Raw genomic sequence first — 26,358 nt, forward strand, 5'->3', positions numbered from 1 at the left:
TCTCACAAAGTCTGAAAAGTGATCCTGCAGCCCTGGGAGCCTGAGAGCACAATGTGTCATGCGCAAATAGTCTAGATAATGCTAAGGACAGTTTCTATCAGAGCTGCTTCTGCCTCTCCCCTGCTGGAATGGGTAGTTTATTTTTATCAGTCTGGCTGTGGGAACAGTGGTGCACACCACACCCCGAGAGTGAAAACTCCTACAACCAGGAGCCATTGCCTCCAGCGTGAGCAGAAAGGCCACAAGTCTCTCTGCTTCCTGAGCTTAGCTGTTTTGCTGAAGGAGAGGGCTGTCAGCCTGCAATTTTTGGAGACACTGTTTTAGAAAAACAAGGTAGTGAATGTTTGCTTACTTGTAGCTGCTATTTTGATAAGACGCTTTTATAATAATACTATTATTACAGTTATCCTTTTCACTTGCACAAGAGGTGAAGTGTACCCCTAGAGGGGTACTGTTACTATGGGAACGGGTCTTAGCCCAATTTTTATTCCTTGGTAAGTTCTTTTTCCTTTTTCTCTTTTGCTTAGCTTTCACATAAAATTGCCTCCCTAAAGTACTTCCCCAGTTCACAATTGATCGTATGTATTTAAAATGTGGGTTTTTCTAAGAATAGAACAGATGATTAAGGTGTGCTTTTTTTCATGCACATTCTTTTTTTTAACAGGATGCCATGAGTGATCAAGCACTTGAGGCTCTGTCAGCTTCACTGGGTACCCGGAAATCAGACCCTGAGATCGACCTCAGCTCCATTAAGGAAGTTGATGAGGTACTGGGGTTGATATTTAAAGTGTGTTCATCTGCAGCTTGCAAAGCTGAATGTCTGCCATATGTTTAGGATTCTTTCATAGTTTTAATTTTTGTTGGCGATCAGAAATGAGCTACTTTTCATTCTACCTTACTTTCAGAATCTAGTTAATTTCAGAATTTATTGATCGATAGCAACCAAGAGGAATATGTGAGTGTTTTTATTAAAAAGACCCTACAATTTAAATATCTAAAATGAACACTAATCTTCTTTGTTAAAGAATATATGGCACCTGACTAAACAAGATAACAAGAGGCAGAGGGAAAGAGAGACGTTTCCTCTCAGGAAATTGTTAACTTGTATTTTCAGAATGGTGCTAGCAATGTCTCCATAAGGAAGTAGAAGATGATATAGGAGGATGATAGTTCTTACAGTACTTTGGGGAAAGAGGTTGAAAATGTGTTTCAAATCAAAAGCCACAATTATTCAGAAACTGGATCTCTTGAACATTTAGAGATGAAGCTAAAGAAGGGATAGCTCATCACCCACCAAGACTTCACAAGCCTTCTGAGCCAAAGTTAGCTCGGACCTAGTGTGGATGAGCTGGGAATATGGAGGAAGGGTGAATAAATGTATTTAAAGTGCACTTGGCACATGGATGGGCATGTCACAGTGCAGTCCCTTATATTATAAGCATATACCAATTAAGGAATAACATCTATTTTTATGCTGTTTTCATATTTAAACAGTGAGAAGTTTTGATATATCAACAGCTAGGAATAGTCTCTTAGTAGCATTCTCACTTTGTTCTTCAGTGTAGCAGAATCTCAGTGATCTAGCATCACAAAAGTGTTTAATGATCAGCCAACACAGAAATTGCTATATTCTTCTTCCTTTACTTCTACTTATTAGTTATTGGTTTTACATAATAGTGAGTATCATTGTATTAAGTTATAAACCTGTAGAATTTTTCAACGTGTTTCTCTGGGTGGGGGGGGAGAAGAAAAGAGACAATTGTCCTAAGGGGAGATGTAAATGCAGCCGGGATCCTTGACAACCACCCTACCCTAGCACCTTAAGGAAGGGGAGCTGACAGCTGTCTCTGTCACAATGCCTCTGTCTGATGTCACTTCCGGTCGGAGGAATCCCCCTGACCCCCTGGACCTCTCAGAGTCTGAGTTGGCCCTGGTCCAAGATGGGCCAACTTCTATCTTCAACTTTCTTTGAGGGCTCACCGGGCACAGTGTGGCATGATAAGCTCTTGGATGATGAACACAAAGGAGCAGGAGAAGGACGTCCTGTCCTCCAGGATCAAGTAATGTGCTGGGGAGAAAGGGGAGCTTTGACTGGAACACTGTGAGATGTACCGTAGAAATTGGTAGATGAATTTAGTATAATTAAACTGTGGGTCAGGATTAAAAAATTTAAGGATTACTAAGAGTAGCCGAATAGAAGTCACGTCCTCAAAAGGAAGGTGTTCTTGGCAGAAGCCTGGGGACAGTGGGAAGACCAGGTTATGATTCTATCTTTTGAGGCCTAGGTAGCCAGGGGTGACTGTCACTTTTGCCTCAGGCATTTCGCTGATTAGTAAAACATTAACTGTGTGGAGGGAAAATATAAATGGGATATAAATCCTATGACAAAAAGAAACTTAGAGTGACTGAAATCAGTTAAGTAGAGTTGAAAAAAAAAGTGTGGCTAAGTAGTTCAGGGAAAGTATGGATTTTCTCTAGAAAACCTTACTGTAGGAGTAGATTACAATTCTAGCAAAATAATTGTTTTACCCACTTTTGTTGATCTTTTTAACCCTCTAAATCCGTGAGTTGAAGTCATAGCATCCGAGGGTGATTCTTTACTACCCAAATAGTCTGGTGTAAGGTTGAGGAGCTCCTCCAGGAGGTCCTGCCACGCCAGCATGCCTCCACTAGAGCACACTTCGTGCAAACCAGGGAATGTTCTGGAGAACAGGCCCCCCACCTAACTCAGTATTCTTAGGATACATCATACCATAAATTAAATCTTTACTTAGACTATAGTGACCACTTCATTTTGGATCTCTCTCATTTTACCTTGTCCAGGATTGTTTTCAAAGTAGGCATTTCCCCATTGTTTGAGTCTTATGTACAAACCACAGTGAATACTGAGAGGAAAAAAAAGATTAAAAAGGAAAAGGCATAGCAGAGTGTGTACCTGTCACTGTTGGCAGCCAGAATGTAACCGGACAGTTTCAAGATGTACATGCCCCTTGATGCTCACAAAGGCTTTTATGACCAGAGACCTCACAAATCCTTGAATTAGGAGGTATTGCTCCCTCATAATAGAACTTTCTCCATAGTCTGCCTTTACATGAAACTAGAAATGTTAAAAGATGCATAATCCTTTCCATCCTTTAGTAAAATTAGTCTATAGGAAAATAAATCTTATCATTCAACACTGAATGTAGTATCTAGTTCATTGAAATTGCTTAATGCATTTTTCAATGAATAAAAGAATTAACCAGTAGGAAACTATGATCTTCTACTGATGTGTAGATAGGAACAGTGAGTTGAATTGGAATTTGCCTAAAGGAATCTCCTAGAATAGATTTAAATATTACATGTTGTGGACTCGTGAGCTATGTACCTGTAGATTAAATTACAAATGTTATATTCTGAGAGTCAGTGGTCCACTATAAAACTGCCCTTTTATTACTACTACGTTAGTTGTTTATGGTTCAGTAGCCCAGGGATGTGCTGGTGTTATTGCAGGGAAACCTTTTTAAGATGTTAAAAATTTACTTATGTATAAGTCGGTGTATACATGTATACGTCATGCATAAATGATCAGTTGCTTCTCTATTTCTCCTCTTTCTCTGGGTAGGAAAACTGGTTATATTCCCCCTCCTTAGATAACTGTCTCAGATGGAACCTATCAAAATAACTGCAACTAACTCCCAAACAGTATTTACCACCCTCTTGGGGTCTTTTACTTACTTTTCTTTGGTGATCCTCCCAAGTCAGTGAGCCAAGGGAGAATATTAGTAGCCACATTGCACAGCTCAAGAAAGCAAAACAAAGGCTAGATGGCATTTCAAGTTCTGAGAGCCTGAAAGCAGGACAGGATGCCCCTGGCACTCATTTTTGTTCTCCATCCGCCCTGTGCTGTCTGGCTCATAGCTGCTCACCATGGCCGCGTGTTTTGTAGGTTGCAGTGCTCTTCCAGACTCTCATTTGACTCATGTTGGGGTGTTCGTGTAAAGTATGCAGAGGAAGTGGCACCATCCCTTTGAATATGCATTGTTCAACTGCTCTTTTCTCTCCCTCTCTTTCCACCAGGCAAAAGCTAAAGAAGAAAAACTAGAAAAGTGCGGTGAGGATGATGAGACAGTCCCATCTGAATACAGACTAAAGCCCGTCACGGTAAACATTCTTCTGCACTGCACAATAGCAAGCACACTTGTCCTCACTTTACACTCAGAACACCTGTCCCGTTTTGGATATTAACTCTGAAAAGCTGGGACCTTTTCTCCTCTGCTTTCTGCAGTTAAAGCTCTTAATGAGGCCGATTTGTCTTTCCCATCGATTAAGGACCTATGGATGGTAGGTAGTACATGCCTAGAAAGATGCTAGGAGAAATTACCTTAAGACTCTCTCTGAAAAGCAAATTTAAACCAAAGTGACCGGGAATGTGGCTCAGTCCTGAGTTTTGTCCCCAGTACAAAAAAAGAAAAAAGAATCCTACAGATTTACCTATTTAAGGAGAGGAAAGCAGACTAAGAGGAGAGGGAGGGGAGAATAACAGAAGGCATAGAATATGGTCAAAGTTCCTTATCCGCATATGTGAAAAGATTAAAATGAATCTATTAATTTGTTCAATTAATTTTTGGTAACAAAACTCTACTGATTCAAGTGTTTCAACAACTAGCAATGCTTAAAATAGCTATTTAATTTTAAAGAGGATGGAGTAATTTGAAGATAAAAGCACCCGTTCATTTTCTAGGAGGTAGATGGAAATGTACAGCTAGTTAGCTGGATAATCACACTGTTAGGGAGATGGATCCTGTAGTTTCTCTTTGGAAATCATCGATATAAATGATGGGAAATGGCTTTGATTCTTGCATGAGCTTATATATGAAAGCTAACAATTTAGACACATTCTAAATTGTGAAACCTCATATTCAAAAGCTAAACAATGTTTATTACAGGAATGGTATCCACATCTCTATAATGGAGAGTTGAACCTTAAAAGAACCTTCCAGTAACATAATTGTATCTTTATTGCCAAAGACTTTTTTCCCTCTTATTTTATTCCTAACAGTTACTTTCAGTGAAAAGTAAATAAACTTCATACTTGGGAACATTTAATCTGTTGACCTATTCCTTGTTCTGATTCTTTAAATAAAAAGTAAATATAAAATATAAATTCAGTCAAACTTAAGGGGGGAAAAGCTCATCTGGAATTCTGCAAAACAAATTTAATGGGATGTAAAAGCAAAATTGCCTATTTAGTGCATTTCCAATTTCATTTATAGGATGAAGATGGAAAACCACTATTGCCAGAGCCTGAAGAAAAATCCAAGGTTGGAAAATAGAAAGTTATTTTTCTAATACTTTAGAAAAGCATAAATTTAAATAATTTTAACAGGCCAGAGTTCACTATGGAGATTTATTTGCCAACTTAGTATTGAGGAGGGAACTTCTGAAGGGATACTTGGCTGATGCCTCTGACTCCTTTTCCTACATTTTAGGGATATTTTTTGTTACACATTATTACTAGGCTCTGAGTTTCTAAGAAATTTTCAATGAATATAAGGAACCAGTGCCATTAAATTAGATAATGTTAACATTTGACCTATTCACAGCATACTAGAAATGCTTTTAACTATGTTATATCGCCTCAAGTGGAGGAAACTGGTTTCCTGTCACAATGCCAATTACAGCATGAATGAATCACTTTCTGTATGCACAACATGCATAACTGCTTTCCAGGCTGTCTGAGTCCTCGCTGAATGAGGACAGCAGTGATTCCCATTTTCCAGTGAGTCGCACAGAGAATTAATGTAAGTAGCACAAAGGGACACAGCTAGAAAATAGCAAGTCTGCGACTCACATCTCAGATTGTCCCTGCTAGAACCCAGCTGTTGCATTACATGTCTGTCAAAGGCTGTTTTTTTAAGTCAAAATATCCATATACCCTAAATGAAATTTCACTGCCAGAATCTTTTCTGTTGCAAGCAAAGGAAGGCAGTGCATGATTTGTGTGTTCTCTGACTTATTCAGAAAGGAAGGGCTTCCCTGCAGAGAACAGGAAATTTTATTTGAACAAAATACCTTCTGAAATAGAAGTATCAGAATGACTTTTGAATAAAGAAACCATTAACACTTGGTAGCACTGAGATATTTAGTATTCTTTACTTGTTGCCTGACATTTTTATCTTCCACTGACAAAGGAAAAGATCCTCTGTGGATATTTGGCTTTAGATCCCAATATATTTTAATATGTGTTAACCAGGAAAGAACAGCATATTGCCCTATGAAAATATTTTTTATACAATAAAAATTAACTTCATAATACAGTGTTTCTTATGTTACAGCCCCGGAGTGAATCAGAACTCATTGATGAACTTGCAGAAGATTTTGACCAGTCGAAAAGCAAAGAAAAGCAACCTGAGCCAACTGAAAAAACAGAAGTATGTTTCTGAAAATATAAATCTCTACTTTTGAGGGAGTTTTAAAGTATGTGAGACCAAAACCATTTTAGCATGAAGGAGTTGATATTTTTAAAAGCCCATTATTCTGTCTTTTTAGCATGGAGGTTTTTGTTTTGCATTTTCCTAGATGTATTTTCTTTTCCAGAGCTAACTCTCCTATGCTTTTTTTCTTTGCCTGTGTATGTAACTTACCTCTTAAATCTGACACCAGTTTTCACCTGAGGATTTCATTGGCCTTTCTGTAGAATCCCTGCCACCCTCCTTCCTGCCCACCAGAGCTGTTCTTTCTCAGAACTGCTAGTCATATCATTCCCCTGCTCCAGCTCAGGAGCTTCCCACTGACTAGGAAAGAAAAGTACTCTCCTGAAGTATTCTAGGTCCAGCTTCCTTTCCCACCAGTGTGTCCTTTATCTCAATCACTGGCAAACCACCTGTATTTCCATGGTTTTTCACATCCAGACCCTTCTATCTGCAATAATCATTTCCCCAAAATGTAAAGTCTTAACTCATCCTTTTAAGGCTTGTGTTTTTTATCTTCTGCTTTTCTTTCTCTTAGTCATACCACCCTTTTTAAAGAGGCTGCTAGTAACTATATATAGCAAAGAAAGTTTCTTGAAGGAATAATCATGGGATTTAAGTTGCAAGAACATCAATGTTAGCTTTGGAAAAGAAAGTACATCTTGGAAAATGCAAAACAAAATCTCCATGTTAAAAAGACAGAATAATGGGCTATACATACATATATATATATTATAGTATATTTACTATAGTATATAGTATAAAATTATACATATATGTGTGTGTATATATATACATATATATAGCCCATTATTCTGTCTTACACACATACACACACACACACACACACACACACACACACATATATTTCTTTTACTTTTTATTTTTGGCTGTGGACCTTTAACTCAGTGCGTGGGCACTGTCCCTGAGCCTTTTAGCTCAAGGCTAGTGCTCTGCCACTTTGATACACAGTGCCACTTCCAGTTTTCTGGGGGTTAATTGAAGATAAGAGTCATAGACTTTCCAACCTGAGCTGGCTTTGAACCATGATCCTCAGATCTCAGCCTCCTGAGTAGCTAGGATTACAAGTATGAGTCACTAGTGCTTGGCTATATTTTTAATATATCTCTGGCAAAACATTTGTAACAAGTTTTTAGCAATATTGGTCCCTTTTTGCCTCTAACATTATATGTAGTTTGAAATAGGTATAATGTTCCTTGAGATGAGAGATTCTCTCCCATTAGTGATTATTGAGTACCTTGCATGTAGGGAAGGTTCTGTGAAATGTCTCAATTAAAAACAATTAGAAATGTTACACCTGAGATAATTCAGTAATTCTTAAACTTTAGTATGCCTCAGAATCTCCAGAGAGGTTTAGTGAAACACAGATTACCGGGTTCCACTGGGGTGGAGGCCCAAGAATCTGCATTTTTTAAAAGTTTCACAGTGGAGCTGGGGCTACCTGAGTGGTCCAGAAACCACTATGAGAACCCCCATCCAATATTACTTCCTTGTATTTGTACACGCTATTGGTAATTTGTAATGTGCTCTTCAAATTATGTGAGTATATCATTTTGTGTACTATTATTTCATAGAGTAGCTATAGATATATTTTATGCTATTAAATAGCTATAATCACATAGCGAGTAGAAATAATCACAATAATGATTTCTCAAGTTGGTTGACTTTTCTATATTCCCAGGTACTATCCAGAGCACTTCACATTTGCTCTCATTTAAGTTTCTTATCAACCCTTGAGTTGTAATATTATTGTTGCTCTCCTCTCACAGATGTGGTAACTGAATCTTCAAGTCAAAAATAATGGTGGCCAAGGCCTTTTAACATGCCAGAATGTATATATCCAACACTCCTTTTGCATTCAAGTGACTCGTGCTTACAGCTTAGATCTCAGAATGTTTTGTTTGGTGTGTTGTGGTTCAGCTTTATTAACTTTGTGTTTCCAAAATTATTCCTAACACCTACTTCTCTTCTCAGAAATCTAAAGTCACTGCCCCAGTTCCTGTGGCAGAGGCTGTGTCACGGACCTCCATGTGTAGCATACAGTCAACACCACCCAAGACCACATCCTTGGTGAGTGAGCTCATGGCATTGAGCAGTAGCTTGAGAAAATTCTGGGGTGTTTTTGTTTTGTTTTTCTGGTGAGTACTTTCTGCTGTGTATTATCATTGTGTGATAATGTGACAATGAGGCGCTGTGTGTTAACTTAGAACAATCCACCAAGGCTTCCAGTGCCATCGCAAAGGTAAAGGAAATAGCTTCTGGTCTCCCTGTAAAGCCTACTGGGGACATGGGCCAGATCTTAATCTTTGTGTACAAGTTGAACTATCCACATAGAAAACACGTGTAGCAAGATGGGTTCGGTGCTTTCCTAATAGCAGCAGGCAGAGTCACCTTGAAAACTGGGAGTAGCCGCTCCATTTTCCAGGGAAACCAGCAAAGTGAGACAGACATCCACAGCAATGAAAAGTACTTGGAATCTGGCATCTGTAGTCAGATGTTAGCAAAGGAGGCTCTGAAGAGATTGAGAAAAACCTTGGGTAACTTGAGTGTTATGAAGAGCTGCTTCCTGCCAAGAAAATGCTTTGTGCCAGCTGCAAATCCTAAATTCAGGGTCCCTCTACATTTCTTTTAGATATGAATTTTGTTGAGCAGGGTCTCACTATGTAGGATGGTTTCAAACTTATTCTGAACCAGCTTCTTGAATTACAGGTGTGTACCATGCCACTGGTTTAGGACTTTTTTTTGAAGTTGTAATGATGTACTCTTTAACAATTTCCACTCTGAATGTCAGGCCACAAACCACTATGTTAAAGAATAGGAGAGGAGAGGGGAATCTAGGAAGAGTTCAGTTACCAGAAACAGAAGCAACCATAATGACAGCAGTCAAAAAATGACAACAGCTAGCATTTCAGGGTGGAAGGCTTGTGACCAAAACTTGCATCACTTGCCTCCTGAACCAAGTGTAAGAGCCAGGGAGGGCCTTAGTGAACTCGGTTCTTTGCCAACTTTGCCCTGATTGTAGAGCTCAGCACTAGATTTTTTTTTTAGTGGACAGAAAAAGTATTCTAATTTTCCCTTTCCCTGGCCACCTTTCTTGGACCTTTACTCGCCAACGCAGGCCATGGTTGCCAAGGTTACAGTCACTGAGGAAGTTAGCATGTCTGGGATTGTGACATCCTTGGAGGCAGAAAGAATAACAGTGGAATGTGATAAAGGTTAAAGGACTCAAGAAAGCATGAGTATTAGTGAGTAAAGGGAATCTGGAAGGAGGGAGAGAAATATGTGTGTCTGTGTGCATAAAAAGAAAACTTAGGAAATTCAGAGACCTGAGTCTTGAATTAGACAACACATAAATGGAATGTGGAGTCTGTAGTCTTGTTCAAGGTGTCTTAGTTCTTAACATTGCTTCTCAGAGGTCTTTAATTCTTTCAGTCACTTCTTAAACAAGAGATTGGCAAAGGCCCCATGTTTGGGAAGCAGTTGTTTCCAAAGACTCTGTGAGAAAACAGAGGTAAAATGTGAGCAGGGTACTTCAGATCAAGTAGCAGATTTCCTGGATGATATTTGGGTACCAGTGCCAACTCCTCACACAAATTACGTATCAAGGATTTTTGTTTTGTTTTGTTTTTTGTTTTTTTGTGTTTTGGTCCAGTTGTGGGGCCTGAACTCTGGGCCTGGGCGCTGTCCCTCAGCTCTTCAGCTCAAGGCTAGCGCTTTACCACTTGAGCCACAGTGCCACTTCCGGATTTTTTCTTTTTGCTTATGTGGTGCTGAGGAATCAAACCCAGGGCCTCAGGCATGCAAGGCAAGCATTCTACCACTGAGCCACCTTCCCAGCCCAGGATTTTTGTTGTTGATATGGAGAATAAAAACCTATTCAATCTCTGTCCACTAGGTGGCGGCAAGTCACTTTTAACTTGTTCTCCCTCTGGGAGTAATTAATCCTAGCTTTTTGTAGCATAGTTTAGAAAAAAGAAAAAGAAGTTTTTATTACTTGCAATGATGATAGGTATGATATATAAAACAAATCCATTTTTTTTAGTTCTCACATAATCAATTTGAGGTTAGAAAATTTCGTGGTCAGATTTTCATGATGAGAATGTTTAATCCAATGATTTCAAGGTTTTATTTGACCAACAATAGGAGAAAATTCTTGATATTGCAATCCAGTGCCAACCCCATGGAAAACACAGTTAATAACCCTAATATGTTTAATGCATTTTATTTTATATCTTAATTATTTAAAAGAAAAAGTCAGGGGCTGGGAAGGTGGCTCAGTGGTAGAGCGCTAGCTTTGAGCTGAAGAGCTGAGGGACAGCGCCCAGGCCCAAGGTCCAAGCCCCATGACCAGACCAAAAAAAAAGAAAGAAAGAAAGAAAAAGTCAGTTCTGGCCATGAATCATTCCATTTTTTCATTTTTATTTTATTTATTTATTTTTCTCGGTCGTGGGTCTTGATCCGTTGTTTTTTATGAGTCACTAATGTGTGGCTCATGATTCATAATTTGGAAAAATCAAAGGTAGACCTATCTTTTAACCCCAATTTAAAAAAAATTCCCCCTTATATCATTTATTCTCTGTATTTACCAGTTACTTTAAATATCAGCATGACCAGACCTCATAACATCGTGAGGGAGGTGATTTCATTTCAAACAAGTGGACCCCAGGTATAAGGTCCTTGTTATGCCCTGAGGAGAGTTGGTCATGGGTGTGGTCAACTGAACCTGTGATTCCTTCTGCAGTAGAAGCCTCAGCAAAAACACATGACGATTCTTTCTCCTCTACGACTGTCAGGGCTGCCTCCTGGAAACTTGTCCCTTGGGCTCTCTGAAAATCTTTCCTCTACTTCTGCCCATAGACTGATCTCCACAGAGACCTGTCTGCTTCCCTGATGTTAGCTTTGCTTACCTTCTCTTTTCTTTGGGGGGGGGGTTCTAGTCGTGGGGCCTGAACTCTGGGCCTGGGCGCTGTCCTTCAGCTCTTCAGCTCAAGGCTAGCGCTTTACCACTTGAACCACAGCACCACTTCCGGCTTTTTTCTTTTAGTTTATGTGGTGCTGAGGAATCGAACCCAGGGCCTCAGGCATGCAAGGCAAGCACTCTACCACTGAGCCACCTTCCCAGACCCTTACCTTCTTGTTTTTCTGACCCAGACTCTGGCTACATCTGTTATACACTTTAACGTTTTATAAAAGTAACTTGTTATTTTTAACCTCTTCAGTTTCTAAATAAATTCTAGTTCAATTGAGAATTTATAATTAATAAGAGCGTATGCTTCTTATGTAGACCTGAAATGAGTCTGCGCATACCGGAATTAGTAAGTTTCTGTCCTCTTCAGAGGAGTGACTAACCACTTCCTTCATATGCCTACATATCCTTGTAGGAGGACATGGCACCCAATGATGCTGTAGAAGCCTTGGCTGGCAGCCTGGGGAAAAGGCAAGCAGATCCAGAAGATGGAAAGCCTGAAGTGGATAAAGTCAAGGTAATGAATGGAAGTTCAGGTATTCCCTAAAAAACGACTATCATTGACCCTCCCCTCCCCCCAATAAGCCAATGACTTAAATATTGTCTACAGAATATGATCAGCTGGCACTCTTTGTTATTGTGAATGTCCTGTTTAATTAAGCCAAAAGTATATTTAACAATCTGGTAGGTAGATAGCATATACATGCTTTAGTTTTATGAATCCCCCCTTTATCCATCCATCTATCTATCTATCTATCTATCTATCTATCTATCTATCTATCTATCTGTCTGTCTGTCTGTCTGTCTGTCTGTCTGTCTGTCTCTCTGTCTATCTATATACATTTCTGAGGACATGGGGAAGAAGTGGCAGTTGCCTACTGCTCCTTCCAACCTGACTCTCAGCCCAACAGGCTAACAGCCAAGGCTTTCACATGGTGGTGGAGCCTGTTAGACTTAGAAGCAGTGCTAAAGTTGTTGGAGAAACTTTTAGGGTGTGGCCAATCTGTGTGTTCAAGCCTAATGATAAAGTAATTTACCTCCAACTTAGCCACTCCAATATCCATTTTATAGGAAAAAAGACACACTAACAATGAAAATGATATGACTTTCATTCAGGAGAAAGCCAAAGAAGAAGACCGGGAAAAGCTTGGTGAAAAAGAAGAAACAATTCCTCCTGATTATAGGCTAGAAGAGGTCAAGGTAATCAGACTAGAATATTTTCCCCTTTATGTGGTACTGAATGTAGGAGAATATAAATTCTGTGGTAATATCTCAAACAGTGAAGTATATATTAAAGTTAAAACCCCAAAAGAAGAAGCTAAAATGTTATCAATAGCTGGCCTATCCATACTTTCCTTAAGTGGAAGAGATCAAGTGGGTAAGCTACCACATACTGTCCCTTCAAACACATAATTTGTTACAATACCAGAAATACAGGAAGACCAAAATGAGTAACAATCATTTCCTATGAGGAAACCTAGCAACTTTTGAAAAAGTGAGAGCCGGCTTATCATTGTGTAAGGTGAAAGGTTGACTTGTTTCCTTTGTGTTGAAAACACTGTTGTACAAGTGGCAGAGAGTTAAGACTCTGATGGATTTCCTTTTTTTTTTTTTTTTTAAGCGCAGTCACATTTAAGTCCCATGGGAGGGACAGAGGTATGGACAAGTCAACAAATGTCAGCCATCTTCATAACAGACCACTCCTTAAAAGAATATTCATCTAACTTTCATTTAACAATCACAGGAAATCAAACTCATAGTCCTCTTACGTGGGAAACTTCCTCACTTAGCCCTGACTGAAAGCTTGGTATCCTGGCACATTTATTTTGCTTCCTTTCAGCACTGCACAATGCAGCTAAAAAATCACAGCCTTTCTATGATGTAGATTTATTGGTAATATTGCTTCACAAATTCTTAGCATCTTCAGGGCCACATGCCTGTCTCCAGCGGTCCCTGTTTAGAAGCTGGCCGGCCGCAATGAACTCTCTTCCTAACAGGAGGTTGGTTCCCTTTAGTAGCAGCATTTCAGAGATTACCTTTTCCTGACCCCTTTATTCATCAGTAGTTTCATCTTCCTTCGCAGTTGCCTCACACACTATTAGTTACCTGTGGCATTTGTTGTATGACATTCCTGGGTGATGGCTTGATCTCTTGTTTAAACACTATGTAGTTATTCACCACTAAGCTCATACCAGGAGTTGGGAGGTCAGTGAGGGTCAGCTCTCTGAGGGAAGACCGCAAGCTTCACTGAATGGTGTGATGATAGATGAATTTCAACTTGAGGGTAACCCCCCCCCAGCATCCCATGCATCACTTGTGGGTATTTATTGGCTTTGTAGCTAAGGAATGAGTAACAGACCTAAGAGGAAAAGGCCAGGGGCTACTCCTGTTCTCCTAGTTGAGGAGAGTGTTATACAATGCGTGTGAACTCGGTGGAGATGAGAGGGTTAAAAGTTAGTGTTATTTGTGAGCAAAGCATATATTCTATCTAAACCACTACATCTCTTTTTTTGTGGGTAGTGGGACTTGAACTCAGGGCCCAGGTGCCGTCCCTGAACTTTTTATGCTCAAAGCTAGTGCTTCACTTTGAGCCAGGGTACAACTTCTAGGGTTTTTGGTGGTTAATTGGAGATAAAAGTCTCACGGATTTTCCTGCCTGCCCTGGCTTTGAACCTTGATCTTCAGATTTCAGCCTCCTAAGTAGCTAGAACTATAGGCATGAACCATTGGTGCCTGACGATCTCACATATTAATGTGAGATATTTACACAAAAATGAATGAAATCCCATTAGGGCAAACCATTGTGCTTATTTTATGTGTGTGGATAGATAGGGTTTTTTTTTTTTTTACATCTTCTTTTATTAAAGAGCCCAAATGTTTTCTTGGTTTTCTCCTATTCCTCAAAAAATTGACAGTTATTTACAGCTTGATATAATCTCTGAGCCCACATCCCTGAGGTGTCGGTGACTTTCTGATATTTTTGGTGATGTGTCCAGGTTTCGTATTGGGGATGAAATGACAATGCCATGTTTTTCACCCAAATAGGATAAAGATGGAAAACCATTCCTGCCTAAAGATCCCAAGAAACAGTTTCCGGTAAGCAAACCAACTGTATCTGTTTCCTTTGGCCTTAATGGATAATTTTGAGATGGATTAGCTTTCTCTTTAGTTAGTAAAGCATGTAATAGTGGTGTGTCATGGTGTTTGGTGATACATTGCCCACTTCTTACAGGCCCTGAGTGATGACTTCCTTGTTAATGCGTTGTCCGAGGATTTCTATGGTTCTCCAGACGCTTCCTCTCTTGTAAGTCTGAAACTCTTGCTTTACTTTTGTCAGAAATAGATGGAAACTCATAACTTAGAATCTAACTTGGGAGCTAAAACACACACACACATATATATGTATGTATGTATATATATGTTTTCTGTTTATGTTGTATGTTTTATGTTATATGTTTTATGTTATATGTTATATATATATATATATATATATATATATAAATTGACCTCAACTCCAACATAGCCAATAAAAATGAAATATCATTCCAGAACTTTGGATGTTTCCAACACCATAATTGAATCAATAAGCATGCTATATTAAATACTATTATGAAAAGAAGATTTAAATTCTCGTTTATCCAGAATTACTTCCCAGACCACTTTACCTGTTTTTTCTATAACTTAATCATTTTCTAAATTTCTCTCCAAGAAAATTTAACCCCAGAGAATTCTGTTGCTAGAAAGTTTGGTAAATGTTATGTAATGACCAAAAGATTTCTCTACTATAGAATTCTCTTGGCTTTTTACATGTAAATATATGTCTTTTAGGGTTCCAAACTTATATAAATGATAATTGTGTTGGCAATTCGAGTTTCTAAACCACTGAATGCATTGTTGGCAGTCATGGCTTAGGAAATATATTGGGTGGAAAATAAAATAAGAAGAAATAGTGATTCCTCCATGTTACCTTAAGTGTTTGCTCATATTGAAGCATTAATCCTTTTAAGAAGGGGTTACTATTTACTCCTAACTGAACACCATACCAGATGGAAACACCATGCTATACCAATCATTTCCTCCTTTGACCTTCTTCTCATCTGCCTCCAATACTCAGAACATATCACAGAAAGTCACCCACACCTTACTTAGAAACTGGAAGAAGTAGAGAAGGTAATATTTCAACCTACCTATGTCATGAAAAAACTAATGTTCTACACAGATTTTTTTATAAGTAATTATGGTCCTCATTTTAAAACCTTATGGAATGTAGCCATATCAACAAAAGTCACTTAGTTTTAAAAATTAGTACAATAAACTATAAGATGGAATTAGTTTATTTCGAGTAATCATAAATTAAACATTTATTGGCTAGAAGAAGATTGTCAATGTAGCATAATAACACATAAAATAGAGCCAATTGTGTCCTTATAAAATATGCATTTGACATTTTACCTGCACTCATGTGAAATAAACAACTTGAAAATGTAGACAATCCTTTAGTTGGTTAAAGAGTTTTTAACTTCAAGAGCCAAATGATATCAACCTAGAAACATTTCTCTTATAAACAAAAACTAAAAAGTTGAGTTTTATAGTCATTTCTACTCAGTGTTGAATGGAAATGATTAATAGTATATCCAAAAGGGAATGACAAATGCTGTAAAGTAATACTTGGATGCATTTGTACATATGACTCTGGATAGTATGTTTGTAGGTGACATTTTGTTTGCTACATATGTTGCTTGCAACAGATGAAAATTAAAATGAAATGTTGGACTTATAAATGAAAGCTCCAAAAGAAGAAATGAGTAAGAATGGAGACACAGAAACAGACCACTCTACATCTAAGGTCAACGCTGTAAAAGTGAGGATAGTTCCTTCATGTCATGAGCTTATTGGTTTTATTGAAATAGCAATAAGATACCTCCTAAAACAAATAAATTTGTGCTCATTATAACATTATGAAAAACAAAAGTGTTCCAAACATTTTATGGAAATACTAGGATATGTACACAATACTAATAAATATGAACTATATCCAGAAAATAAACTTGATAACATAGCTCACTAGAAAAAGTGGGAAATAAATGTTAGTGACAGATTGTTGATATTTAGAAAAAGTGAGGGAAAAAAACATTGCTTCAGAAAGTTTTTGGAATAATATATTATACAACATTGAGAAAAATAATACAGCTGAAACCTCATTCCGTCTACTATAACATTTTTAGTAAATTATAGCGCACCTATTTTATGATCGGAAATAAAAATATGCAATGATGATGAGCCAGGTGACTATCAATATAGTCTTTTAAACTTGCAAGGAAAAGAATTTACAATGTACCCCTTTCCAATTTCAAATTGGAAATGTAAACTTTCAAAACAAGCTATGATAATGCACTTGTCAATACTACAAACTTTGTACAAAAATGAAAACCAGAATCAAGAAATTTATAGAAAGAAAACTTTGCTCTTTTTTTATTTAATTTTATTGTCAAGGTGATATGCAAAAGGGTTACAGTTCCATACGTAGTGAGCATATTTCTTGTCGAACATTGCTACCCTCTCCCTCATTTTTCTCCCACTTTCCCTCCCTTCCACCCCCCCCACCAAGTTGTAAAGTTCATTTCCAACACGTTGTCTTATGAGTATTGCTGTTGCATTGGTTCACCTTTTGTCCTTTGTCTCATCATTGTGTTTCCCTTCCCTTCTCTAATTCAGATAAACGTATGTACACATACCCAGGGTACCACAATCAAATACAGTGACAACAGAAATAAAGTATTCAGTGAGTGAAGGCACGAAATTTGAAGATGGTCTCTGGCATATTTTAATAGATACCTGTATATTCTTACTGTGCAAATAAAATTGCTAGTATAAAATAGCATTAAACTTTGTGAAGCAGTGAATTCCTCCTTTAACATACATGATAACAATGTAATTCTGGGAAGCAAAGCCAAAACAAGACATATACATTTGGTCCACTGATTTCAGCAGTGTGAAGCTTAGCAATTTCTGAGAGGGCAGTTTGTAGGAATACAGCCAACACTATAGAAGACACACGTAGATCCTATTTTGAGCAATTAACTACAAATGTATTGAAAAGCCTTGAATTTGCAACAAGAAATGAATTGAAAAAATACAGAACTATAAGCCACTGGACTACTAAACAACAGGATAATAAATATGAAATAAAACCCAGCAATCACATTTAATAATATGTAGACATGGGCAGGGCAAAGTACGTGTTTACTATTATGTATTTGAATCAAGGAAATGAAGCCATAAGTTGTCTTGAAAGTTGTAAAGTGATGGCATGGAGGGAATAGTTTTACATACAGCGTACTAATGAGAAAAATATTGTTTTAATCAAAAGAAATTGGACGATGCTAAACTTTCTGCTGTCATGTCTGAAGTGGTTTCCCAAACCCAAGCTCCTACCACCCAAACTGCAGCTCCGCCCCCAAACACCACGGTAAGCAGCTTGCCTTATTCATATTTCTTCTAGCAATACAACAAAAGGGACACGAGTATAGATAAAAATATTAGGAAGGCCAGGCACCTTTTGTTTTAGAAGAGCTTATATTGGTGATGAAGGAGATGGCAAAAAGTCTCTGTGAAATAAAATAACATGGGAAAATATTTTACTCATAGTCAAGGAGCTTGTCCATTTATCACCAACATTACAAGTGCAGTAATGTGGATTAGGTATATGTTTAATAACCACATTATAAAAACTCCTTAGTTTCTCCAAATTGATTTTGTTCCTCTGTATTTTTCCCTGACATACTATAATTTACTGTACATTGTTTAACCTCGAATTTATTTTATGGAATTGTCAATGGTTGAGTTTCTCCAAATGTTTTTTCACAGACATATGATGGAAGGGTATTGTTTTCTTCCTGTTTGCACCAGTAAGAATTTGTCATTTTCATGCTAGCAATAGAAAAACCTCGGCATCAATGTTGTTTTAATTATTTACATGTTCTGAGATGAGGCTGTGGAGCCAAAGCTTTTCTTGACTTTCTTGATGAATTACCTCTGCAGTGCCAGGCTGTATATTATCTGCGGCACATTAGAAGACAAAGGGGCTGCCACAATCCAGATGCCATCTCCTCTGGTTAACAACAGAGCCTGGTTTGCTAGTTGAAGTGGATTAAGTGAAGTCAGCCCTGCCTCTTACCCTTTTGATGTAGCACAACAGCTTACTTAGTGCTATGGTTTCAGATTCTGATGGATTTTCATCCTGGTCAGTCAGGATGAAAATATCCAGAGACATAGATGACAAAGCCCAGATCGGGTCATAGGTAGCTTGACCATTAGCAACTGTCATCCTAGACTCTAGTGAAGCACTTAAAACCAGCAAAATGTGTGTGTGTGTGTGTGTGTGTGTGTGCACACACACACGCATGCATGTGCATATGTGTTTACATCCACAATAATGAAAGTCCCCATGCAACAGAAAGAACAGTAGAGTAGTAATCCAGGCTGCTGTTTGCATTTGAACCTTTAACTACACACTCACACCAGAGATCCCATCCTGACTGAGGCTGTGGGCTAGGGAGCATTACCAATCACAAATCACAAGGAAGTTTTACAATGCTTTTTCTCCATTCATTTTTCCTATTAGAGAATCTATTACTAATGTTTTCTTTAAGGATGTCATGAAAACTAGGGGAAAAAGTTTTATTTAAGAATATTTACTATAGAGTTAACTACCCAGTCATAATTCATGTAAATTACCTTTCCTGGTGACATGCATTCCAAAAAGACTTCCTGAAAGTAAAGATAGAGATATCTAGCAATTCAGATATTCTCTGGTGTGTTTTGAGGACTCTTATCCCCAATGCGGCCTCTATGAAGCCCTCAGTCTTATGATAGACAGCAGATCATCTATGGGGTTTTGTGTTCCAGGCAGCGATGGGAATGGCAGTGTTGGATTCTACATCCTCCCTCCTCCTGCACTTGGTCCTGCTCTACTTTATGAAGCATACAAAATCTGGCCTTAAAGCACATTCTAAGACCATCCTCTGTTACCAAGTCCTTCGTGCAAACCATATATCATCAGCAAATAGTCATATTCAGTTTTTAGAAAGAATCATGTTTCATTTCTAGATGGAAACAATGTGATTGGTTAAATTGGGTTTTAATACCAAATCAGGTGACTTCAAGGTCCCTTGTGGGGTATGCCCCCCCCATCTGTCACTAAGACTTGCTTAAGCTGCTAGAGGGAGACTAGCAGGGTAGGGGATGGAGCAGTCCTTCAAAGCTGCTATTCTCACCTCCTTTCCCCCTCCCAGAGCTTCAGTTCTCTGATTCTGTCAGCCCTCTTGCTCCACAACAGGTCTACTTATAAACATCAGGTCCACTTCTTAAAAGGTAGGGGTTCTTGGGCTAGCTTCTATGATAGTTTGATCAACCAGTGACTAATTCAGAATTTTTTTTACATTTTTTAGCAGAGAGACAAAGAACTTGATGATGCTTTGGATAAACTTTCTGACAGTCTCGGGCAAAGAAAGCCTGACCCTGATGCTAACAAACCAATGGAAGATAAAGTAAAGGTAAAAGAATTATGAATAAGTGAGCCAGGTGCCAGTGGCTCACACCTGTAATCCTAGCTACTCAAGAGGCTGAGATCTGAGGATCACTGTTCAAAGCCAGCCCCATCCAAAGTCCATGACACTCTTATCTCCACTTAACTACCAAAAAGTCAGAAATGGAACTGTGGGTCAAGTGGTACAGTGTAAACTTCACTACACTATAACCTTCAGTAAACAAGATCAGGGACAGTGCCCAGGCTCTAAATTCAAGCGCCAGACTGGATGTATGCATGCACACGTGCATGCACAAACTCACACACACAAATAGTCCAAGTTGTAAATTTGGTGTATAGTGAAGTTATTTTTTAATTTGAAAAGTGAATAATATAATTTATATACCCCTGCCCTTTTTTCCATCAGTGTGGGCTCTAATGATAATTAAATCTTTAGTTCAAATTAAAATACCAGTACCAGGGGCTGGGAAGGTGGCTCAGTGGTAGAGTATTTGCTTTGCATGCCTGAGGCCCTGGGTTCGATTCCTCAGCACCACATAAGCAAATAGAAAAAGCTGGAAGTGGCGCTGTGGCTCAAGTGGTAGAGCGCTAGCCTTGAGCTGAAGAGCTGAGGGACAGCGCCCAGGCCCAGAGTTCAGGCCCCACAACCAGACCCCCTCCCCCCAAAAATACCAGTAACAGCAAAATTCATAAATATCAGCTGACATACAGAAGCATATGAGTTAACATTTTTCACCATCTGTTGTTATCTGTTTTGTTGTTCTGTCACTTAAGAAAAAACCATGTTTTGTCTCAGAAAATGCTGAATGCATTTTCTAGATAAAAGAGGAAGCAAATAGTCATTATATGTGTTCAATGTTTGTAGGAGAAAGCTAAAGCAGAACACCGAGACAAGCTGGGAGAAAGAGATGACACTATCCCACCCGACTATAGACATCTCCTGGACAATGATGGACAGGTAAACTGGGACACATGGCTAAATTTGATTTATTCTCAAAAGCTTTATAAATTAAAATCTCATTTGAAATGAATAGATGCTGTACTCTTAATATAGCATAAAAATTGGTCATAACTGAGTGTTTTTAATGAGCCTCCAGAAGTAACAAGAAAATTAGAAGTGTGTTAATATTTAAGTCAATTCATTAGAGATTCATAGGTGGGGGCCCTAGGGTATAAATGAGTTGAATAATGTTCTTTCACTCTCTGGTCTTAATAGTCATTCCAAGAGATGTACAAATAGGTTTTTAAAATTTCTTTCAAGAAAGCACTATAAAAGTAACCAATGCAGGTTGGGTATTATAGGTTTCATGCCTGTGATCCCAGCTAACTTGGGGGGGTCAGAGGTTAGGAGGAGGGTCATGGTTTGAGGCCAGCCCAGACAAAATAGCAAGATCCCATCTCAATCAGTAAGCTAGATGTGCTGTTGTGTACCTGCGGTCCTAGCAACACGAAAGGCTGTGAATTCTCAGTCCAAGCTGGCCCTGGGGGAAGGATATATAAAAATATGTATGTAAAAATAAACAAGCAAAAAGAGCCAAAGGTGTGGCTAAAGGGGCAGAAGATTCTGAGTTCAAACCCCAGTATTGCATCCTCCCTCCCCCGAAATGGTCAATTTCTAATGGAATTTCTAAGGAAGCAGTCTCTATTAAGGAAAACAGAGGAGGAACAGTATTGGAACGTAGGACAGATTAACATAAATATTAACTCCATGACCTGGTTGCTGTTCCTGTCTTCTGCACCATCTCAGTCAGCACTGTTGTGCTTGAGGACAGGCAAAACAGTGTTCACAGTCATGAGCCCTGCTTTGCTTCAAGAAGTCCCTAGCTTTCTGTCTCTAACATAGCTGTATACAGCTTTTCTTATGTGGACTTGGTCTGTTTTTCTCCCTCTCCCCTCTCATCAGATAAAACAAGGAAAACTAAATTACATCCTTTTCCTGTACTGTTTTTGAGGAGAAGACACCCCTGCCTGAAATAGAGCTGCCTGCTTCAATGCAGGCAGACTATTGTTAAGGAATCGATTCTCCTTGCTTATGCTAAAGTTGCCTGGAGAAGGCAATTCTGCATCCCTTGAGACTCCTCCCTGCTTTGATAATGCCGTGTCAATGGGGGAATGTATTATTTAATGTTCATGCCTTTGAAGATGGGGAAATTCCTATTGAGTTAGTCATATGTACAGTTGTGTTTGAAAATACTCTTCGAGAAGGAAAAAAAAAAGAAAATACTCTTCGAATCCGAACAAAGTATAGTAAGCTTTAATAAGACTTGAGATGTAAACACAAGTCATTTTTGTACCATTTAAAAATGATATAATTATGACACCAGATGGCATCAAGTTCCTAAATAGTATATGTGTCCCTTCCAGGATTAGGCTCTTCTAGTTCCCTCAAAGCTACAGAAAAAGGGTGAAGAAAATCTTAGAGAAATGGTTGGGATGCAGGTTTACGAGAGTTATGCCCACTTCATCTTTTGAAAGTTAAATCATTAGAGGGTAGATTCTTTAAATACTTACTACACCTAAGTAAATCTTTTTGAAGATCTACATTTAACAAATAATCTCCCTTGTGTTTTTTAAGGACAAACCAGCCAGCCCAGCTACAAAGAAATCAAAGGTAAATACCATAGTAGTGGTTTCAATTAATTTTTAATTCTAGCTATAGTTTCTTTTTGTTTGTTTTGTTGGTCGTGGGGCTTGAACTCTGGGCTTAGGCACTGTCCCTATGCTCTTCAGCTCAAGGCGAGTGCTCTACCGCTTGAGCCACAGCGCCACTTCCGGTTTTCTAGTGGTTTATTAGAGATAAGGGTCTCATGGACTTTCCTGCCCAGACTGGCTTTAAACCACTATCCTCACATCTCAGCCTCTTGAATGGCTAGGATTACAGGCATGAGCCACCGGCACCCAGCTATTTTACATTTTAAGAAAGTAAAATTTGTTGAATGCCTGCCTCATGCTTTTTTGTATTTTAAAATATGCAATAAGAATTTGTATGTACTATTTATCTCTTACATATCTCTTATCTATTCCTCACAAAAACCCTGTATGAGATAGATAGGACTGTTTTCTAGGTAAGCAAACTTGTGTTAAAGACTAGAAGAAAATCATACAGTATCAAATTTTCATGGCTTACCCCTTTCTCTACACTATATTATTGTTAGGGGAAAAAGTATCTATTCTCATAAATACCTTTTACTTTTCAGTGATGTGGGGTAATGCCCCAAACTGTATTTTGCCTTGTGTTTCTCACTGTGGGTTATATCTATTAATATCCCAGAAACCTGAAGACAACCAAGACCCCATTGATGCCCTCTCAGGAGACCTGGACAGCTGTCCAACTCCAGAAACCTCACAGAACACAGCAAAGGTACTACATCTTCTCCATTGACTTTTCTTTGTAATGTGTATATGCGTGTGTCTGTATATACATATATATATATATATATATAAATTTTAAACTGTAGAATCAATGATGCTACAGAGAACCTAAAAAAAAGTAAAGGAAAAAAATTCTAAAACTCCCTAAACATTATTTTCATACTTAACTTGTTCTTTCTCTGTATGTTCTCTAAAGTTACACTTAGTCCATAATACACGGTTTAACATGACTTTATCAGTATTTTCCATATTGCTTTGAATTTTCCAAAGCCATGGTTAATTGATTGTCATGTTGTATTCATTTAAATGAGAGAGTCCCTAATTCCCTAGACCTTTCCTGTCACTTTCTGGAGTTTCCTTCTATTTTCCTCTCGTCTAGCTGGTTACTCCTTTCCAGCAGGGCTCAGCCTAACCATCAATTCTTCTTTCACCTTACGCCACCTGGCCTCTTCCCCAGGCTTTCTCTACACTCAGCTTACCTGTCTGTTAGGTGTGTTATGAGCATCAATCTGTGTTACACACGGGTCTTGACTTCTGTGTTAGCCAAAACAAACACTTGAATCTTAGAAGGTGCTCAAAACATGTGATTCAGAAAGAATCAATAATACATAATTCAACAAGTGTGGGGTATTTTACCTACAAGCCATGCCCTCTCATAAACCAAGTAGAAGGAAATATGCAACCAGAAGAATGAATTGGCAGATCTACTTTGCTATTGTGTCAGCTGTTAAGCTTAGCCCCAGTTATTGAGTTGCCCATATTAGATGACGGACTGAACTTCTTCTAGACCACTTCAGCTTCCTACTACTGATTCCTGTATGTATATAGCTAATTAAGACCTTCTTTAGCTAATGGACTTCATTTCCCCATGTAACCCATTCCTGCTCTCTGAACTTATTTTTTAAAGTTGATTTTCAAAATTTTTGTGTATAAAGTTCATAATGCAAAGCTTTGGGGGATACATACAGTACTTAACAAAAGTCTCTAGTACAATATAATTTTACTAACTTGAATCTTCGTAATATACAATAGATCTTTAAACTTGTTCATCCACTTATTGGCTATTGTATCCATTGATATACCTTTCCTCCCCCAATCTCCCCTATTCTGTCCATAATAATGTTTTTTTTTTATTCTTGGTCTCTGTGTATAGGACAAAGATCCTGTGTCTAGCCTATTTCATTTAGCATGACATCCTTAAAATATACCTCTCTTGTGGCATGTGGCAATATCTCCTTATAAGGCTGAATAGTACTACATTTACTCTATCCATTTATTCATCCAAGGATATTTAATTTCTTTCTACATGTTGGCTATTGTAAACCATAATAGTTGTAGAAGTATACATTCTCACCAACAATGGACTAGGATTCTATTTCTTGCATATTTTCCAGCACTTGTTATTTTTTGTCTTTTTGATAACAAGTTCTGTTTTGGTGACGGTAAGGTTTGTGTGAAATCAATTGCATTCTTTTATCTTTTTAACTCTTAAGCACTTTTAACTTTTAAGCACTACTGGGTACTGTTGCTTACGAAAATCATGACAACAGCATCCACTGTTACTGGTGATCTACAAACTACTAGAAAGTGTAGGCTGGGTTCATTTGATTACAGCCAGTATTTAATTGTTGAGTGGACGGTAATCCAGTAGCCTCACAACTTTTTCTTTGCTTTAGGATAAGACCAAGAAGACCGCCTCCAGTTCCAAAACTCCTAAGAATGGAGGCAAAGCAAAGGATTCTACACAGGTAACCATGGGGCAGCCAATATTAAAATTAATTTAACAATTTTATGAGCATAGTTTATTTTTTAGTTGCCGACTAGTTAGAAAGATTTTAAGCATGCCTAGCTAAGCTGAAATTTTAAAGGTGTGTGTGTGTCTGTGTTTTCTAAGTAACTGTGGGTTTAAAAATGTTAAAAAGTTTCATGTTTTTATGTTAAAAACATTTATTAACTCGAGTTGCCTATGTTTCTTGCCCCTTTTCTGAAACTGAGTACATTAAGCATGGGAGTGAGTGTATGAAATCGGGGAAGATGTTAGAGATTTTATAGTTCAATATGTTCACCAGCAAGGCAGATTCATAAATAATGAACTATTAATTCATGTGTTAGTCAGGTTTTTGCCACTACTATAAAATACTTGAGGCATTTAATTTATAGAGAGGAAATGTTTCTTTGGGTCCATCTGTAGTTTTTGACAATCCAGCCCATGACTGACTGGCTATATTGCTTTGGGTAGCACATTGTGATGGTAGTGCTTGGTGGAACAAACTGCTTACCTTTTGGACCAGGAAATAAAGAATAAGAGAATGGGGTACCATGATTGACTTTGAGCGTACATTCTCAATGGTCTAATGACACCCCCATAATGCTCCAGCTCCTAGAGGAGTGCCATCCTTGGGACCAAGCCTTGTTCCCCATGTTTTTGGGGAGTCATTCAGTGTCCACAATGTAGCAGTATATAATTTTTATGTTCCTCTACAAAGTACAGTGGACACTAAGAAATGTGAAGGTATGGGATTCAGTTTAAGTCTTAGACTTGGGCATTAATGTAATACCACAATTTGGAGCTTCTGATTGTTAAAAATTACTCAAGCTGTGGTCTGATTAGACAGTTTTTATTTCCCTTAAAATGACCAAAGTATGTGGACAAAATGATTCTAATTGCCATTTTCTGATGGTAATGAGAAATGAACCACAAAAAGACACTATCATGTAGGTGTGTCAAACCTGTTCAGAACAATATCATTGAGTCTTTTTGCAATTGATTCCCAAAGGTTGCAAAAACAGAATTGATAATTGAGTTACTCATGACATATTTTAAATAGATTAAATTGCTTGTTATTTAATTGAGTTATACAAAGTAACTGATCAACCCCTTAACAAAGAAACAGAAGATAGCAATTACAGTGTAATAAGTCTATTACATGGCTGGACAGGCCCCCCAACTACAGGGAAAAAAAGACAAATCATTATAGAATATTGAAACACTGCCATCT

At 38.2% G+C, this 26,358-nt stretch overlaps 1 protein-coding gene across 7 annotated transcripts in view; it reads left to right on the plus strand.

Annotated features, from left to right (window-relative positions):
• Cast (calpastatin) overlaps positions 1-26,358 on the plus strand; it is a 94,723-nt gene that overhangs the window by 66,559 nt on the left and 1,806 nt on the right. For all 7 annotated transcript variants that reach the window (XM_013022040.1, XM_013022042.1, XM_013022041.1 and 4 more), the window contains 15 exons: positions 665-766; positions 4,060-4,143; positions 5,256-5,303; positions 6,318-6,413; positions 8,448-8,543; positions 11,855-11,956; positions 12,556-12,639; positions 14,485-14,535; positions 14,672-14,743; positions 17,810-17,908; positions 19,890-19,994; positions 20,853-20,945; positions 22,563-22,598; positions 23,259-23,348; positions 25,036-25,107. In XM_013022040.1, coding sequence (XP_012877494.1) covers positions 665-766; positions 4,060-4,143; positions 5,256-5,303; positions 6,318-6,413; positions 8,448-8,543; positions 11,855-11,956; positions 12,556-12,639; positions 14,485-14,535; positions 14,672-14,743; positions 17,810-17,908; positions 19,890-19,994; positions 20,853-20,945; positions 22,563-22,598; positions 23,259-23,348; positions 25,036-25,107 — 1,230 coding nt within the window. The remainder of the gene's footprint in view (positions 1-664; positions 767-4,059; positions 4,144-5,255; positions 5,304-6,317; positions 6,414-8,447; positions 8,544-11,854; positions 11,957-12,555; positions 12,640-14,484; positions 14,536-14,671; positions 14,744-17,809; positions 17,909-19,889; positions 19,995-20,852; positions 20,946-22,562; positions 22,599-23,258; positions 23,349-25,035; positions 25,108-26,358) is intronic.

This window comes from Dipodomys ordii, unplaced genomic scaffold (genome assembly GCF_000151885.1).
Source record: "Dipodomys ordii isolate 6190 unplaced genomic scaffold, Dord_2.0 Scaffold59, whole genome shotgun sequence".
NCBI lineage: Eukaryota > Metazoa > Chordata > Mammalia > Rodentia > Heteromyidae > Dipodomys > Dipodomys ordii.